The sequence below is a fragment of the Manis javanica genome, chromosome 7 (genome assembly GCF_040802235.1).
Source record: "Manis javanica isolate MJ-LG chromosome 7, MJ_LKY, whole genome shotgun sequence".
Lineage (NCBI taxonomy): Eukaryota > Metazoa > Chordata > Mammalia > Pholidota > Manidae > Manis > Manis javanica.
In genome coordinates, this window is record NC_133162.1 from 125,384,479 (window position 1) to 125,404,750 (window position 20,272).

At 39.3% G+C, this 20,272-nt stretch overlaps 1 protein-coding gene across 5 annotated transcripts in view; it reads right to left on the reverse strand.

The window, feature by feature from the left end:
- CCDC148 (coiled-coil domain containing 148) overlaps window positions 1-20,272 on the reverse strand; it is a 220,580-nt gene that overhangs the window by 35,101 nt on the left and 165,207 nt on the right. For all 5 annotated transcript variants that reach the window (XM_073241513.1, XM_036996140.2, XM_073241515.1 and 2 more), the window contains one exon: window positions 14,459-14,577. In XM_073241513.1, coding sequence (XP_073097614.1) covers window positions 14,459-14,577 — 119 coding nt within the window. The remainder of the gene's footprint in view (window positions 1-14,458; window positions 14,578-20,272) is intronic.

Genomic DNA, 20,272 nt, shown 5'->3' on the forward strand with positions numbered 1-20,272 from the left:
ACTTACAATGAACCAAGGCCCTACTATTTGCCTTCTCATGGTTTACTCTAGTTTTATTCATTCTTCCATTTAATGCCTGTTTGTTGACATTGGGTTACCTACAATGTGCCAAATATAAAGGTGCGCTGGTGAAGACAAACACAGATTCTACTCTCTTAAAATAACAATTTATTGAAAAAGATTTAAAAATATCCAGACAATTACAATTTAAAAAAATGGGTGTTGCACTTGTGCAGATACAAGGCACTGTCTTTAAACATGATCACAAATTCTTCTATCCTCCTTGTACTGAGAGTTTGAGCCCCTAAATTCCCTGGATGGGCTAATAACTTCTTCAACCAACAAATAAAAAGTGACACAATGTGATTTCCAAGTCTAGGGCATGAGATCTTGAGGCTACTGTCTTGCCTGATGGGTGATGACATTCTGGAGCCCTCAGGTACCATGCGGACAGTCCAGCTCCCCTGAGCCCACCATGCTCTGAGAAGTCATGCTGCACGGAGAGACCAGGCAGATGGAGTTGACAGCTCCCAGCTACTCCTAAACCCTTACTGGCTGAAAGAGTCTGCCCTTATGACTCACCACACATCTTGTCCAGGGTCAGTATGGAAGTATTATTAAAGGATATAAACTATTGTAAATAAAAGTTATTTCTTAGGAAGTTATTTGGATCAGTATCTAAAATGAAATAAGTCCCTGAATTAGTTCAGCCTCAGCCATCTGGGGCAAGTCACTCCCAGTCATTCAAGACTTCCCGGCAGAGGCTCCAGACAGCACTGAGCAGGGATAAGCCATCCTCTCTAGGCCCTGTCCAAATTCCTGACCGTCTGAATCCCTACACAAAATAGTGTTGTTGTTTTATGTCAATAAGTTATGGAGCAGTTTTTAATATAGCAATGATTCACTGCAACAGGTGCCATGAGAACATGTATCAAGAAAATTTAATCTTGTCTAAAGATTAGAGAAGGCTGCTCCGAGGAGGTCACGTTTGAGAAGAGACGTGACAAAGGAGCAGGAGTTTGCCACAGGTATGGCCTTAGCAGACACAGTTAGTGTGAGGGCCCAGTGGAGGTGAGAATAACCCCAGGCCCTTCAGGGACTGACCGAGTGTGGCAGTCCGGAGAGGGGTCGATGGGCCGGAGTCCGGTTCAAAGATGAAGCACAGTCTGACCATGGCTCATCTCAGAAGCAACATTAAAGCATCTGAACGTTATCACAAGTGTGAAATAAACCACTGAGGGTTTTCAGTAGCACCATGAGGTGACTGGATGTGTTTGCAGTGCAGGAAAGGCTGAAGAAGTGAGAAGTTGTATCCCTAATTCAGATGAGAGAGAACGGTGGGCTGATCAGGATAGCTATGGGGATCTATCTTTAAAAGGCAAATTTGTGGGATTTACTAAGCCTTTGGTCATGGGATTGGAGAGGGAGAGAAGAAGGAGTCACCTGGGCTTCTGATTGGTTAGAGGGGTGTCATTTACTGGAAGGGAAACATTGGAGGAAGAACAGGGTGAGGGGGTGATGAATAGCTCCATCTGGGGCATGGAAAATGTGAAGTGCAGGAGAGACATCCCCGTAGCAGAGCCTGGAGACGGCTGCTGAAGAATATAGATGGGGAGGAGAGTACGGAGAGGAGCTAATATTACCGAGTGTTATTTTAACCCAGGTACTTTATAGATGTTATTTCCCTTAATTCTGAAAACCACTATGTGGGAGTTTTCAGAGAGGTAAGTGACTCACCTAAGGTCATAAAATCAGGATGTGGTAGGACAGGGATTTCATTATAGATCCTCTTACTCCATGTTCAATTGAAAAATATGTGGTACTCTTTCCCACACACACACACACACAAATCACAATGCTGGGCACTAGTTTTTGGATTTTGAAAACAGAAAAATCAGCCTTTGGGAATGCCTCTCCTGTGAGTTTAGTAGGTGATCTGAAAAGCTATGGTTTTAAAAGAAAGCTGTCCAGCTGTTCCAAGCCACAGTGCAGACAGCAATGCCACTTGGTCCTGTGATCCTGTGAGTTCACTGGTGTGTGTGTGCATGTGTGTTCATTCTAGATGACCTATGACCTCTATATTCTATGGAGCCTGTCAGATATTCTGTAGGTTTGGATAGTAAAGACCCTCAGAGTTCAGCAGCACACTGTGCCTTCTTGCAAACTATGCTTCTTCTTTGAAAAAAATAGTTCTTACCTTGATATTGGACCCAGGTAATTATTATAACTATTATTTATAAGCAGGTACAGTGTGATATACATTGCAGTAAGTGCTTTCATATTTTGTCATATTAATTTCTCAAAACAACCATATGAAGCAGGTATTTTTTAAATCTCCATTTTATAGATGAAGGTTGATATCAACTTTTGACCTTAGTCACCAAGTGACAATGAGACTCTAGCTACTGAGCTGGGTGTTATCTGACCCACCTGGCCATACAGTTGGGAGTAGCTGGCAGCACAGATAAATGAAATGAAAATGGACTGGGCTTGAGCTTGACCTAAAGTAACAGGTAATTTGCTTGAACAGGTAGCTCACACTCCTTCCATAAGAGCATTCCTTCCTCAATCCACACCTATGGCCCATGGGGCATTCTTACTGAATGGCTGGGGAAGAAGAAAAAATTAGCCAGTTTACAATTAGATCTCTCCATATATACTGGCCCCAGATGGAAGGAGCCATGGTAGATAGCCCTGCTCCGAGCTGTCCTAGAATAGTGAGTGGTAAAGAAGGACAATATTCCATGTGGATATAATTTCAAGAGGAATATCTCAATGGTCACTTTACCTGAGATAAAGGATTAGTGACTGCCACATATTAGATACTCAAATATTTTTTTTTGCAATGAGTAAAATGTTGGATTAATAACATTTATAGGCAGTAGTTAATGGTTTGGCCAACTAGTTAGGGATACTGAAGGAATACGATCAGAGGAATTGTGACAGGAAGACTCAGAGAGATTATGTGGATGGACCTGATGGAACTGGTACAGAGTGTGGAATAGTTTATGGAGGTGATGTTAAAGGATTTCGTGGAAGGGATGATCTGCTATGTGTGCCTCAGTCTTCTTCCCCAGCAGCCTGCTACTTGTTCACTGGGCTTATGATAAAATCGACAGGGTATAAAACACTAGGGGAATAAGCAAGTGTAGCTGGTCACAACATTACATCACACCCATGCTATGAAGGGAAAGGAAAGGCAGAAAAAGAATTTGGATTTTCTGTCCCCCTACACCATGATTGTACCCTCTGTGCATTCATCATGTCTGACAGGACGTAGCTTCTTCCTAAGAACTCCCTTTACTGTGAAAGAAGAAAGGCAATGGGCTGAAGCCCATAATGTTGCTGTCCTCATAAAACATGTGTGTGTGTGTGTGTGTATGTATCTCCAATTAAAGACTCAGAGACAAGAGTTGGGAGATTAAATTTTACGAGGCTCAGTGCTTACAGGAGGTGGCTTTGCTCTGAAGTAGTGACCAACATATGGTGCTGTTTCTCCATATAGCCAGAATATGTACATAGGTGCACCAATAATTATAAGTGGAAATGACATTTTTCATTCACTATTAACTCTAAAGACCCATTTGCAAAATTTGGTTCCCAATGCCGAGACTCTAGCTCTGTTGGTTTTAACTTCTATTATTTTCACCAGGAGGACTACAATGGTTACACTGAATAACCTCATTTACCTCTATATATTGGTGTAAATGCTGAATGGGAGAAAGGTTAAAGCAGTTTCAAACAACCCAATGCTCAAAGAGAAACTTCCAAATATCTGCAGCATTAATTCTGAACCAAGATAAAATCTGTGTTCCTGGGGAAGAGAATATGAGATAACTGATTCTTGAAAAGACCATAGCACTTAAATGTCCTATTTGGAATTATAGCATCTATGATCACTTCATTGACATATACATATAAAAGAAAAATAATGGTGGGCATGAAAGGGATGCAATAATGCTCATTTTGTGTAAAAACATGTATTATAAATTTATAAATGTATCATAAATTGCCTGCCTTCTACCAAACACATTCCTGCTGCTATTCCATTTTATGTCCTACAAACTACTGCAAAAAACAGATCAACTTGGCATATCATAGAAATCCACTAGCTTTTTCAGTGAGCAAAGATTTCTAAAATAAAAAATCAAAGTTGTAAACAATAAAGGCAGCCCAAACTATAAAAAAAAGACAGTCTCCAATTGCCTGTGGTTTGAAAAGGACCATATGTCTGAAGTTGGACTGGCATATACCTCAGGAGATAAATAGTCATCCAAGACCTTTAAAATGACCCTCGGCTGAGCCATCTCTGCCCAGCTGGTGCTCCGTCTGCCCACTGGCACAAGCTTACTTGTTCATTTTCACATTAAAATGACTGTACATTGTCCATAAATTTCTTACCACTCTCTGTCAATCACACTTGCTCAGCTAAGATCCATTCAAGGACTATTACGTTTGTGTCTGAATAATGTGCATATTCATGCCCCAGTACATGAACACACACACATGCACACACACATAATAGCTACTTAGGCCTACTGATGAGTGGGTTCTAAGTGTTGTTTTTATTATTATTTTTAGACAAAGGTTACCTCTGTAGGTTGGAGGACAGCATGTTGGTTATCATTGTGGTCCCTTTTCATTTCTTAAATTAATGCTACTTTGTGAAACATTTAAAATATTATTTAAAAGACCAAAGAGACAGTCTTACTAAATGCTGTATATGTTTAATGCCTCACAGTGATCCTTGGTTGACATCATTTGGCACATCCACTTGGAATGGGGATTTGGTTGACAGAGATTTAATGAACAAGAGCATGCCCACTAATTTTGGGAAATCTCACGCTGAGAAGCAAAAACATAACAAATGCTTGTAAAGTTTCTGTTGAAATCACTTTACTAAATGCAGTTTAAAAATCTCAGAGATTAGCCTGTGAACCCACTTAAAGTGTCTTTAATGTCTTCGAATACAACATGCTGAATTTTGCATATTGTTAAGAAAAGACATGGAAAATAGAAATAACATATGGTTTTACTACTTGAAAATGCAATAATTGTCAATTCCCTGCTGTTGGCAAGCACCCCAAAACACACACTAGATTAATAAAGCCCATTTAGTATTAGGAAGGCAGCTGACTCAAGTTTGTTCCTTCCCAATTGGTCATCACCATCTTAAACTTCAAATATGTACTGTCACACAACATAGGGCAACTCTCCTCTTCTGGAAATCACTGAAAACTAGTGTTTGGTTACCACAGAAAGAAAGCAAAGCTTTCTCCATGAAGCTTGTGTGCATGTGCGCGTGCATATCTGCTTGAAGAGAGAAGTGTTGGGGAGGAAGAAATTTTCTCTACCCCTTGAGGTTCTTCTAGCTGGCCTAAGAATCAAATTGACATGAGATAGATTAACAAGAGAACATATCGAAGTTTAGTTACATAGGTACGGGGAAGCCATAGACAGGGCTTCCAAAGAGAGTCAGGGAGAATGAGGTGTGTATGTCATCCTGAGTGACGAGGAGGGGTAGAAGTCTGAGATTTCAAAGGAAAGGGAAGAATTCACAGGAATAGGAGAAGAGTAAATATTTAGTATACAAATGTTTGCTGGGCCACCCAGAAACAATGAGGGGGCACAGAGTGGAATTCTGACAGACTTAACCACATCCTACCTGTCTACCACACCTAGTTTACATTACAATATAGCTATCTAAGGGGATAGCTCTTACTGTGGAGCAAGGCTTCTATTTAAATTATTTTTATGCAGTTGTGGGGTGGGAGGTCAAAGTTTTTTTCTGAGTCTTTCTGGCCCTACCGGTTTTCAGCTCAAAATAATCCGCATGTCACAATGACACATACTGAGATGGCCTGCCCTTGATCCCTACACATGCAAGATTTTTGATTGCAGAGGATTTCTACAGTTGGTAAATTCCTCTGTGAATATAAAGTTTCACCTACATGACTTCCCTGAACAATTTCAGTGACGGTATTGCACTGGGAAAAGAGAAAATAGGAACACTTCTAAAAAAAAAATGAAGTAGGATCTACTTAAGAACTCAATATATGATTACACTTCAGAAAGTATAGAAAGAACTCTAGTATCCTGGTTCTCAAACTTCACTGCACTTTAGAATCTCCTGAGGATTTAAAAGAGTTGTTGGAGCTAAAATCCTATCACTAGAGATTCTGGCTTGGCCTGGGCTGAAGGACTTTTGAATTCTCCCCAGGTGGTTCTTTTGTAGCAAAGAATGGACCCCCATTGCTTCAGTGCATCACCACTGACCAGTGAAGCCCCTACAACCAGTACTTCCCATTTGCTGGTTGTGCCTGGCTTCATTCAGTTTTCTGGTTATGAAATGGTATCCGGAGGAGCTGCTCAGCCAAATAAATCTGCCTTTAGAAATATTTAAAATTACCTTCTAGAGCATATAGTTAGAAATGTTTAAAAATACATTAAAATTATTACAAAGGAAGGAAATGGAAAAAGCAGACTATTTATTAAATTATAAGGAACAGCAATGAATATAAGTGTAATGCCACAATCATATCATACCTTGTAGAAACAAAATTGGCAAATACGAGAAGAATATATGTTAGTTGCAAGAGAGCTGAACTTCAGAAAAGTTAGAGATTGAACACTTTAACAAGTATTTACAAAGACAAAAGTTAACAAGCGGAGAGAGGCCCCTGTGCACAGAAAGGTGATCTAATTGCTGTTTACACTGTAACTTTCAATGGTAATGGGAAACAATGATGCTCACCACAGACAAAAAATACTGAGATATGACCACTACATACATGCCCTTGATTTCTGCTCCTCCCTGTGTGTATCTGTTACTGGCTGAGTTTGTTTTGTTCTCCTCTGTTCTTGTCCCTGACAACAAAGAATTGAGAGGCAGAGACACAAGAGGAATGCAGAGTAAAAGTTTTATTTGAATACATCCCAAGGGAGAAGCAGGCCAGAGTCAAGGTAGACAAAGGCCCCAAACTTTTAGGGGAGGGTCTATTTATCAGGCCCCAGCCAGCAGACAGGCACTTCTTTGATTGACAGGGTAAGGTCATTTGATTGACAGTTCTATACACCCATTCTTTTTAGTGTGCATGTCTTTTCCCAAAATGCACATGGAAAAGCCCATGGAAGGGGGGAACAAAATTTTATTTTAATGAGATTATGATGAGGTGTGGTTTGCCCAGTTCTTAGTTTTATTTGATTGCTGCACTGGGACCCGGTTGGGACGGGTTTGGCGTGGCCAGATAGGCAGGAAGTTCTCTCCCTGCAAAGCCTTTGTTGTCTTCACCGGGATTTCCCTACCCAGGCAGAGTTTGGGTAGTTTTTTTCCTTGAACCTTACCTTCCCCTTCCCTGGGTGCTTGGGTCTATCTTGCTACCAAACATATCTAACATAGAGAATACTAAGTAAAGAAAGGTTTTGGAGGTAATACAAATATTCTTAAAATTACCCAACAACAAAAGAAACAGAACTTACAGAGCTTGCAGAGAAACAGAGCTACACGATGCAATGACTGGCACTGGGGCACTGGCCCCAGCAGGAAGGCCGTGGGGAACAAGGGCTTTGCCACCTCTGGGAGGAAGGAAAAGAAAGAATGGGTCGTGCAAGTATAGAGAGTTTAGCTCCAGCAGGAGGTGCTGAAAGCCATAAGAGGTCAAATGGCAAGGAGGCAGATTGCTAGAGAAACAACCTCTAGAAGAACTAGAGAAACTAGGTAAGACAAGGACTAAACATTGTGGTTAGAAACAAGAGAAGTTCATGTTCTTATATGTGTTTTGAAGACTGCTATCTCTGTTACCTGGAAAGGCCATCTTCTATTTAATGTACTTGGATTACTTTTCGATATATTTCACATTAATTCCCACTTGTAATGGCCAATTTGAAGTCCACAGCCAAGGAGTCAAGGAAAATGGGAAGTTTTTCTAATTATAATTTTTAACCCTGCTGTGGGTTTTTTCTTACTGTCAGAAAGATAAGCTCATTGTAGAAATTTTGGACAATACAAAAGAAAATGAAATCTATCCCTCATTTCATTACCCAGAGACAAATACTGTTTTCATAGGGGTATATTTCTTCCTAGGCTTTTTCTTTATATAGATAATACAAAAACAATATTTTGAACGTAGTATCTTCATCTATGTTTTTCTGCTGGAAATCATGTTTCCCTTTTGGCCATTCCACTGGTATGGCAAGAAGAAAAGGTGATGCTCTGGGATACCAGCTCCATCACTTTCTACCCCTTAGTGAATCAAACTGATGGTCTGGGCTTAGCAGCAGTGCTGAGATAGCTATGGAAGAGCCAAGAACATGGGGCTAATTCCCCACTTCCCCAGTATAAAGTGCCTCCCAGGGAAGCTCTGCATTGAATATGGCATCCTGTCAAGCATGACATAGGAACAAAGGGGAGTGTTTGGAAACTGCAAGACAAAATATTTGTTTCTCAGAGCTTGCACAAGGTCTTATTGGAAGTGCCAGCTGCTTGCTGGAAAAACTACTGCTGACAAGACCTGGAGGAGAGACCCCAGGGCCAGAGGCAATGGCAACAGCGTGTTGGCCCACACCTTGAGGCTCAGTGGGTCCAGTGGATGGCATAAGCAGCGAGCCCATTCCCAGAGACAAGAACTACCAGGGGCATCCTGGCAAGGGTAGTGAAGACCTGAAAAATGCAAGATGATGATAAAAGCAGAGTTCAAAATCTATATAAAATATGATATTGACTCTATAAGACAATCTGCAGGAAGACCTGCTACTCAAACCTCCATTGCCAGGAGGCCACTAAGCTTTACTGCACACCTCCACTGGCCAGTATGATATCCAGTAACCACATGAGGCTATTTTGCACTTGAAGTGTGACAGGTCCAAATTGAAATGTCCTGAAAGTAAAATGTACAGCAGATTTCAAAGAAAAAAAGAATGTAAATTATCTCATTATTGATTAATGCAATAGGCATGACAGATCTTTCTAGGGTGATGTAAGGGATCTAAAACTGGACTATAGCTACGGTTGTACAACTATTTAATTTGCTAAAAATCATTTAATTGCACACTTAAAATGGGGATTTGTAATATATAAGTAATAAATGGACAGGTTTTTAAATAATAAACAGGTTTTTTAAACATTAAAAGTAGCAGTGTCGGTAGCTTCCTGGAAAGCACGTTGAATTTTTGCACATTTTAATGAAATTTTACATGGAAAGTAGAGAAGTAGAACATATTGAAACTATCTACAACCTTGCATTTGGCAAGCACTCCAATATCTACCAATTTACTGTTAGGAGATCAAAACAATATGAATTCTGTTTAGAAATTAGGTTAATAAAAACGTATCTCAAACCTTGTAGTTTGTGACCAAAGATATACAGAAAAAAAAATAGCCAATGAATTCATTAGAAAATAAAAGATGTTGAAAAATAAAACAACTAAAGCTTTCAACTAAGAGAACAAAGAAAGTTTAATAACATTCAGGATCTTGGTTCTTTCTAATGTCTTTCCTCAATCTCCATTCTCAATTAAGAGAGTTAGCCTTATTTTACCTAACTTCACAAACATCTGTCACTTCTGCATCCCCACAGCCACTTCCTAGTCCAGACACCTTTTCTCACATAGCTACTAAAGGAAATTTATAATCAGCTTCTGAGTCCAATTTCTACTTTTTCCAAAATAATTTCCAGTCCATCACCATAAAAAAACTATGACATCTTCTAAAGAACCTTGAACTTAACTGGAGAGCTATTCTAGAAGTATGATCCTAGACTGGAGATTAAATTTGGTATATATGGCAGCTCTCCTGAACAAAATTTCCATGTACAACATCAACAGGATGTTTAAAATTAAATTTGACATAAGAATAATTAAGAGTTTTTTAAAAAGAACAATGCGTGAGCACTTGTTCTATCAGACAGCAAAACAGAATCATTAGAACAGCGTAGTATTGATGTAGAAATTCAAATATAGATCAGTTTTTATTTAATCTAATTGAGTCCATATGGATATAAAAGCATAATTGGAAGTATAAGCATAAAAAAGGTGGGTATTTCAAATCAGTGGGTAGGGATGAATCATTAAATAATTGGTGTTGGGATAGTTGGTTATCAATTTGGACCAAAAAATGAAAGTTAGACACTTAGCTCATCTCACTCATGAAAATAAATTCCAGATGGTTAAATTTTAGAAGAAACATGGATAATGCATCGTTTTTAAAAAGAATTATGTAGGTCTATTTACAGAGATACCATGTATCATTTTGAAATTTGTGCTTTGCAAAAGTGACGCCTGACCAGCAGTATAAACGGGGAATGACGTTAGGCTTTGCTGCTGCTTGTCAAGCTGTGTGCCCTGGCTCAAAAAGGGGGTCTTGTCTTTTCCTGATTTTACTTCCGGTAGGGGCTCTATGCACTTTGCCACTAGAACGGGACACCTTTTCCAATGGGCACAAAAACCTTGCATGCTAGCAGCAACCAATAGTTATTAATAGTAAACAGGTAATTTGTACACACGTGATTTTTTTGATACAAATCATGTGATAAACGGAATATGTCCCTCCAAAATTCATATGTTGAAGTCCTAGCCCCCAGTGTGGTGGTATTTGGAGATGAGGCCATTACGAAGAAATTAGGTTTAGATGAGATTATGAGAGTGGGGCGTCAGGATGGGATTGTGCCCTTAGAAGAAGATAAACCAAAGCGTACTGTCTTTCTCTTTCCCTCTTACGGGTGCAAAAGGAGAATGCACTGTCTGTTAGAGAGAGTTCTTGCCAGAAACCAGCCATGCTGGCACCTTGCCTGTGGACTTCCAGCCTCCAGAACCATGAGAAAATAACTTTCTGTTGTTTCAGCCACCAGCCAGTCTGTGGTATTTTGTTACGGCAGCTGGAGCTTATACAATGGTATTACATTACAAAATGCATGTTTTTAAATTCATTTTTTTTAAAATTCATTTTTATGTAGATACATATAGATAGTACATATGTATATGAATTAAACAACTAGTAATATAAAGGACCTCTAGAGAAGAGGTTGCATGAGGGGGGTGATCAAGAGGAACTTTTGCTTTTATCTTAATACTTTATTTTTTATAAGAATGTCCTCGTTGCATTTTTTAAAAATACTCAAAATGCTTAAACATTTTGATAAAAAATATGTTAGAAGTTATCTCATGTTTTAAAAGGCAATTGATAGTAAATATTCATTAAATGTGATTACTATGTGCCAGGAAGTCAGTATACATTTAATATCTTACTTAATCCTTGCAACAATCCTATGAGGTTGACATATGTCCTCATTGTACAGATGAAGAAATTGAAGCACGGAAGTTAAATGACTTATCCAAAGGTCACACAGCTATAAAGGATAAAGCCGACAATCTGATTGTAGAACCTTTCCTCTTAACGTCTATGGCATTTTGAGAATGAAAATAGAGCATTAAAAAATTAGAAGGTTAGTGAAAACTTTGGCAAAAACAATTTCAATAAAAAGATTGTAATCAACTGAGAAGGGATATATAATTAATAACTGAAATGAATTGTTACATTTTTTATTGTGTTGAGTCACATGAAATTGCCAGTATTAACCATTTTGGACTCTTAGAAATGGAATTTTCTTATGGTTCAACCTAATATGTGTGCTGATTTATGAATGTTTCTAAAAAACTTGATCTTAGAATTAAAAGATAGAAGAAGGAAATAACGTTTCAAATCCTCAAGACTGTGTGTGTGTGTGTGTATTTTTGGAATACACACATATCTGGAAACTTTCAAGCCTTCTTATTATGATATAAGAAAAGTGTGCCTACAGTTAAATATCAAACATGAGATTTTTACATTGCATTTCAGTAGTAGAGGAAAGCATTTTAACCAATCAACAAAATTTCTTAGAGTCAGGATGGTTAAAAAAGAACACAATTTCCGGTCCTTGTCAGAAGCAAAAGTTACCAGCAATTTTTACACGTTGAGCTCCATCTCCCTAAATCAGAGAATGAGGCCTATGCTTTTATTTACAACGTCATCCAAAATTTTCTGATAATTATTTCCTGACATATCATCTTGCTATTTTAATAGCCTTCTTCACTGATTTCCCACTGATATACAAGCACTGGATTCATAATTATCTAAATCTACAACATCTCCCATGAGTTGAGCACATAGATTGTAAAGCCTTGAAAGCTGATAGCCTACTTAGCCCTCAGAAATTATCTAGCTCAGTTTTATAAAGGACAAAACAGAACCCTGTAGAGGTTAAATGAATGACTTTGGCCAGGTCATACACTATTAAAAGATTTAGGACTAAAACCGTGGTCCCCTAGTTCCTAGTCATTAGTATTTTTTCACTATAACATGCCTGTTTTTCCTGTTATGGAATGTAGATTAATCTGATTTTCCTTTTCTTCTTTTCAACTGGATTTCAGAGTCAGCTAATCTTGATAATTATTGGGACAGGAAACACTGAAATGGCTCTGTAATCAAAGAAACTCCTTGGCTATGAGAGGAGATTCTATTAGAAACATGTCTCCTAGAGGCTGGGGTTCTCATATATGTTCTATCTTTCCCTCCCCCTTTAATTCCTGGCTCTCTTTTGTTGCCCCAGCATAATTTCAGGCTATCCAGCCAGCCTTGGGACCCCCACCTCTGCCTGGCCCTTTAGTATTTAGCTGTTTGTGGGGGTTTGTCTCTGAGCCATGGCATGGTCTGTCTATGGGTATCCATTTACATCTTGACTTAATATATAACTGGTTTCTCATTGGCTGTTTCACCTCTTGGCCTTGAGCCCTGGCTTTGCTATATCCTTGGCTCTTTCCATAATAGAGTAAACTCAACTCTAAAATACCTGGAAAATAATGTACATTTCATCCAGGAAATCATTAGGAATTTCCTGGCATCTATGTGGAACTCCAGATTGCTCTGCAAGCTTGGTAACTGGAGTTTGAGGGAACTGTTCACAGGTCATAGAGGAAGCTTCCTAGATTCAAGAGGACCTTTCATAAAATGGTTATGTCCTCCAAGGTTATGTATGAGTCTAAGGGGCAATTTTTAAAAACACTATTTTTTTAAAGCAGTTTCAGGTTCACAACAAAATTGAGCAGAAACCACAGAGAATTCCAGGCAATTTGTTTAAAAAAACAACTAATTGTAGAGGAAATTTACTGCAATTTGTGTTACAAAATTAAAGACCTAGCCTTATTTTGTGAAAATCTATTCAGAAGATAGCTAAACTAGATAACTATGCCAGTTACCAGTTTGTTTCAGCTCCAAATCCACCCTTCATTGTCTGCTAGATGAAAATAGAGTTGGACTATATAACTATTTCTCCCTTGCAGGTGGCACAATTTTAAGCTCTGTCAGAAAGGGGTGCTGGAGGAACATGGAAGAAGAAAGTGGCTTTCCTTTCTGGTTCCAGTGTTTACCCCTTCCTGCTCCTTCCATGTGGCTGTCAGCAGCATGTGTGGGTGACACCCAGTGGCACTTGGACCAAGGGAGTTCTCATGTTCCCCATGGTCTCCTCTGTGGTCAGATTCCCACTGAGTCTTGCGAGCATCCCAGTGATGGGCCTGCAGCTTGGGCCTCCTGCAGCCGAGCAGGGTGTTTCCTGCTTGCCCAGTGACTGTGGGAACAAGTTTTGGTGGAGCCCCTCCAAGAACTTCTCCACCATGCAGTGGGCCACAACCCCACATTCTACAGTGAGGTCTGAACCCCAACCATGGAGAGAGGAGACCCACTTCCAAATTTGTTTCTTCCATGGGAACCCTCCCTCAGCTCTGAAGCATTCTTCAAAGTTCTCTTTATTCCTTTATATAACAGATATTTTCTGTTAGAATTAATATTTCTTTATCTTAAACTTTCCCTAATCAAATTACTATCTCTGTCTTCTCACTGACCCTGATTGATACAGGAAACTTGGAAAAATAATTTTAATTTCTCAGTATACTTATTCATAAAATGAAGAGACTGGGGTAGTTGATTTCAAATGTCCTTTTCAGCTTTAAAATTACATTATTCTAGGAAATTCACATTTTTTCTGATATAGGGTACATCTTAAGTGTACTAGAATGACTTCCACATAGCACAGTACAATTATGTACTGTGTTTCCTAGCCTCAGCCATAAATGGATCTCCCTTCTTATGTGAATAATGATTTCCTCCTTCTGGGTCAAAATATTAAGTCACAGCAGCAGCCAGTATCATTTCATGCACACAGTGGGCAATCAAACACTATGTAATCCTCTGTGAGGGTTTTAACTAGGAAGCTATCTAAGGGACAAAATGGAAAACTAGAGATTCATATATGAACATGAGGGTTTAGAATATATCATAAATATTATTTTGTCCATTTGTGAGTATAAATATTTTAAGGATATATTAAGTTTAGAAAAAAATGATCCTTCTGATATCATTTATTCTAATGCATTACAGAAGACTCCTTCGTCACCTCCATTACGACACTACTTAAAATTTTTCTTTTACCTTTCTCTGTCTTTTACTGACTGTTCAGCCATCAATTTCTTCAATTTTTCTAGACGCTGAAGATCTCTCATTTCCATTTCTTGCCACCTCTGTTCTTTTTTAGCCCAGTATTTTCTTATCTATGGTATAAATGTTACATAAAATTTGAGTTAATGCAGATATGTGAAAACAAGGAGAAATGTTGTAACACCATTACCCATTGGTTTGTAGAGCTAAGATTGAATTTAAATGGCACTCAATCTTTTTTGTTTCTTATGTCTGCCTATGATACATTGCCAACAGAAAAAATAAATTAAAACACGAAGGTATATGTCCTAAGAAACCACATACTTTAACAATTTCTGGAGTGGAAATGTGATGTGCTGAGACCTAAGGTTTTAACCTACGGCTGAAATAAATGACTTTCAGGGAATCACAATAAAAGCATGTTATTGTCTCCAAAGTATATGATCTACCTGTTACTCAAGAATATTTTTATACTCTTATGGTAATTTGGTCTTTAACAAATATAGCATTCAACCTATTTTTACCTTGAAAGCATGAGTTTATTTATGCTAATGGACAGCAGGATGTTGAAAGCTTTATGCTTCTGGGGAAGTGGCAGGAGATAGGTGGGAGGAAGGAAGAAAAGAAAAAATCAGCAGGGTTGTGATATATAGCAGTTCTGACTTACGTGGTAAAATAAAGGACAAATTTATCAAGCTCATAAAGGTGAAAGCATTGTTCTTTCTAGACCGCTTGACTTCCCTTCTCTGGAAATGGAGGCAGAAATGAGAAAACTAGAAGTACACATTGCTATTTTCAGGGGGCTGGAATCATTATTCAGGGTTCGCCTACTGATGCTGCAGTTGAAGTTCATGCTTATTTGACAGAGGCCCATTCAGCCTGTGTGGCCCGCCTCCTGTGCCCAGGTCAAGAGACTAAATCTCGCTGGAAAAACAGGGTAGCTCAATGGTGACTGATGGTGAGTGAGTGCCAGCAGAGGCTCTGTTACAGAGGATGTGTTAGCCTCGCCCCAATGTGGCATCTTTCCTTTTTGAGAAGCGAATATGAAAAGCTAAGTATTTTCTAGACTTGTCCTAGCAGCGTGGCCTCAGCCATACAAACTAGCAGCAGGGTCTGTGACACCAGCAGCCACGGCCATGACATCCATTCAGCGCTTACTGGGCAACTACATGAGCTGCAGAGATGATTGAGATCTGAACTCAGGGAGAGCAGAGGTAAAGCTAGGAAGGTAACAGACCAAAGATGATCGGAGAGGAAAAGAAGGGATCGGAGAGGGAAAGGAGGGAAACGCTGACTGGTAAGGTGTATTTCAGAGTCCTAACTGGTAAGTTCCAGGGCATTCTCTTAATGCCAGATATGGAAATCTTAACAATGATTGTACTGTCTCCCTCTGGGGCTTATAAGTGATCTTTAGTTTATTCTTTATACTTTTCTGTTATATTATTTTTTTGCAAGGAATATAAGTTCTTCCATAATCAGAGAAGATAAAGCTACTTCAAAACTAAATACTGAAGGAGATCAGATAATGGATTAAAGAGCATTTTCCTCCGGGTTCCACAGACCAGTGATGTCCACTTCCCAGCAATGGCCTTGGAGGGAAGTTAGTGGTCCTTTTGCTCACAATCCCTTGACTACACGTGGACCAGCACCAGGTTGCTGGGATCCTCAGATCGCTGACACCACCATTTGGTGCACTGTTCTGTGCAGGCACCAAGGACACCACACCTGGGGGCCTTTGGCATCCCAGAACCAGTCATTCCCATCCTTGACTCTGGTATCCTCGGCCATTGCTGCAGCATAAGCTTCTCTCTCTCTCTCTCTCTCTCTCTCTCTCTCTCTCTCTCTCTCTCTCTCTTTCCCTCCCTCTCTTCCTCCCTCCCTCCCTCTCTTCTCCATGCACTCTTACATGCACAAGTTTTCCCCCTTCCCACTGCTTTCTACTGGGCCCTCTGAAACCTTTGTCATCACACACAAAGTCCCTTGTATCTTCCAACTTCAGAATACTATGTCACTGTTTTCACTGAAATTCTCTTGAGGGAAGAATGCTCATCTTCTGATGCTCCATGTGCAAGAGGCTGGGGAAGGAATTGGGCATTTTCCTCCTTGGTCACTGTTACTTTCAGCCCTGTGAGATCCCTCTCGTGTACAATGCTTTCTTCCTCTGATGTGTACACTACCTGGCTCTGTCAGTCTCTACCTGTCCTTATCACTGGCATGTGTGGATTTCCAGGTCACTCTAAACTACTTACCAAGAATTCAGATATGAGAGTCACAGCCTCACAGGAATTATTGTCCAAAACAATTCCTCCCCGCTTCCTAGGAAACTTAAGCATTGGTCTGAATATGCCTCCAACCTGCTAATCTCAGTTTCCTGACTTCCTCTATTGCAGGGAGCTTCCTCCTCCTCGAGGATTCTAAATTGTTGAATTCCAATTCTGAAATCTTCAATTATAGCCATCAATTATATGAGCAGAATCTTCCCCCTCTTCTGTGCTCTGGTCACATAATTTTATTACTCTAGTATAGGTCTCATCACAAGGCTTTTGCTAATTAGTATACTTTTTCTTTCCCCACTGGACTACAGAAACTGACTTATTTATCTTGGCCTTCTAATGGCAACTGAAGTATCTAGAATATAGTATATACATAACAAATAATTTAGTTGATGAATGAATTACACAACTGTAGAAACTGGCACCAGATTTAGAGTTTCAAGTGAATTTTCATTGACAGCATACCTTTTATGAATGCCTGGTCAATGCCTCTCCATTTCTCATGCTGTTATTCCAAAACCTGTGTACTCACTGAGCTCCATACCTGCCTCTGCTTCTTCACTTTTATAAGAGGAAATAGAAACTCTAAAAGACACCTTTCCTGATGTTCTGCCCCTAGAGGAAGAGGTGTCCTTCCTTCTGTCCAAGACTGTCCCTCACCTGGCCTCCAGACCCAATTCCCCAATTCCATCATTTCCATACTCATATATCCTTGTTCCCCCACCCTCCCTACCTTCAACCTCTTGGTCTTTGCTGTTTCCTTCTCACATGGAAATGCACACAAATATCTCCCATGAACAAAAATTTTAAAGGACTTTTCTTTAGATCCCAAGACTGTAACCCCACAGCCCTCATTGTTCCCTTTTCAGTCAAGCATCTTAGAAGACTTAATATTCTCCAACTTCACATCTCCCCTTTTACTACTCATTCATCACATTCCTGCCTCTGCCTCTCACTCCAAATCACCGGTGACCTGCAGTGACCAAACCGAACTATCTTTTTCAGTTCTCATTTTTCAGAATGTCTCTGTGTATTTGATTATACTCACCCTTATCTATAGTCTTACAATGTTACTGACTTCGGCATTCATTTGTTCAACAACTATTCATTGAGCACATGCTTTAAACCAGAAACTGTGCTATGTACTTGGAACATTGTGCTTAAAGAGAAATAAAGCCTCTGCCTCACTGCGCTGGGACTTTCTAGAAAGAGGGAGGGATAATAAACACATAAACAAATGAACAGAATATTGCATGTTAAGTTTTATGATGGGAATAGGTATGGTAACAATTTAGAAACATTTGGGTAGAACTATTAGAAAACATTTTTTAATTACATCTGAATCAAAATTTGAAAGATGAGAGTGAGACAACCATGGAAACAGATGGGGGGCATCGCTAAAGGAAGTGGATGCCTTAGGTGCAATAGCACTGAGAAAGACCTTGCACATGTTCAGAATTGGGAAGAAGTCAGTGCAGCTAGAGCAGGTGGTTTGAGTTAAGACTGGAGGTGAGATTGGCAAGCTAGATGGAGGCTAGATGATTACGTAAGGATTTGGTTCTAGAAACAAGGAATAGCTAATGAAACATTTAAAGCAAGGAGTGACATGATCTGACTTGGATTTTTAAAAGAGACCACTGAGTGAAAATGCACAGCGGAGGAACAAAGCAGAAACAAGGAGACAAAATAGGAGAATAAGGCAAAAATGATCACCTGGACACTGAAAATGAAGTGCTCACATGTGATATTGTTTTTGAGTGGAGTCAGAGTTCTCATTGAGGGGTCAGTTATGAAGGCTGAAGGAAAAAGGAATCAAGGATGATTCCTAGGTTTCTGCTAGAGTAACTGGTTATATGATGATAACAATAACTGAGATGGAAGATTGGAAGTTAACAGGTTTGGAAAAGAAAGACAATCAGGAGCTCAGTGTTGAACATTAAAACAATTGACATGACTCTACGACTTTTAAGTGGAGAACTATAGATAAACATCTAGAGGGACAGATGGGTGGCTCAAGAGCGGATTCATGGCTCCAGGTCTAAATTAAGGTGATATCCACTGCCGATGGTATTCGATGCCACAGGACTAGATGAAATCTCTTAGGGTGAGAATGTAAACAGAAGAGAGGGTGGTCATGCACCTTCACACTTATCTATCCTTCACAGAGTTTCCTCAACTGAATGACTTCATTTCCCTCCTCTATCTGTCAATCTTACTCTACCTTTAAAACCAGAACAAATGCCACCTCCTCCTTAAACTCCCTCCAAACCCTCCAAGAAAAAATGCTACCTCCTTTTCTGGCACCTTGATTAAGGTTTATTCCCCTCCATTCTTTGTTCTGCCTGTGTTCCGTGATTCTTTGCCATGAGGGTCTGCCACTGGCTTGTTACTGTTATGGTTGGGTATCTGCTACATGCCTGGCATGTTATGCCCTGCCTTGTTGCCTGCTAAATCCCTCCTGTCCATCCTTTAAGGCTCAATTTTAGCATTGTTTTCTTAGCCCTCTTTCCTCTGTCTCTCCTCCAGACATAGTTAGGTGTACCTTCTAAGACACTATTTATGTATCCTTAGCATAGCACTTTCCATTTTGATCTGTATTATTATCTTTATTTCCCTAGTAGCTTGAATCATGTCTGAGACAAAGTAGGGATTAACTAACTGATCATTGTTAGGTGAACGAAAGCTTCATCTAGTCTCTGGTCCGAGAATAACAAAGTTGAGGATGGGAACCAAGCCAGCAGTTTTATCTGCAGGATGGTAAAGTTTCAACTAAGTAAGCACTTCTCTAAGGACATTTCCGTTCACTTTTCATCAATTAATAGGAGCAGGAAGTGTGTGTCAAGAATTATTGGCTTTGTAAGGCTCAAACTTAATTTAAAGCTAAGGATATGTAACTAGCCCTTTGGGACATCCGTTGAGACAGATTTTAAATGCTCTATTCTTTAGACTTCATGAGTGATTCTTGCAACATTCCAATGATAGGGGAATCAGAAAGTTCATACAAGTGGTAACAGGTGAATTTAAATCGTGTCTCTTGACTTTCAGATGAGGTTTCTAGAAAAAGTTTGCTTTTCTGAAAAACAAAACAGGCCCTTCCTTATCATCCTCCATCTCCCCTTATTATATCTGATTTGTATTAGATGTTCCTTTTTCATAATCCAAATTTTACTAATTTTCTTAAAGTTGAGCCAGTATAAGTGTAAATAAACTCAAGAAACTATTCTCTACATAGATTTATGAACCATAAGAATGCTATGCTATCTTTTCAGAGAGTTGAAGATAATTTTTATATCCCACTTATTTTTGTAATCTTCCAAAACAATTCATTTCTTGTTCAAAAGTCTGCCAGTAAACATGATGTTTATGGTATGAGAGTATAGATGAATTTAATTCTTAAAAAATTGGACTAACATTATACAACCATTAAATTATATATTTTTCACTCCTTCAGTCCAAGAATTATTATAATTCAGCATGAAATAAGAATTTCTTGTTTACATATAGAAAGCAGAAAGTTAGAGCTGAAGCATTACAG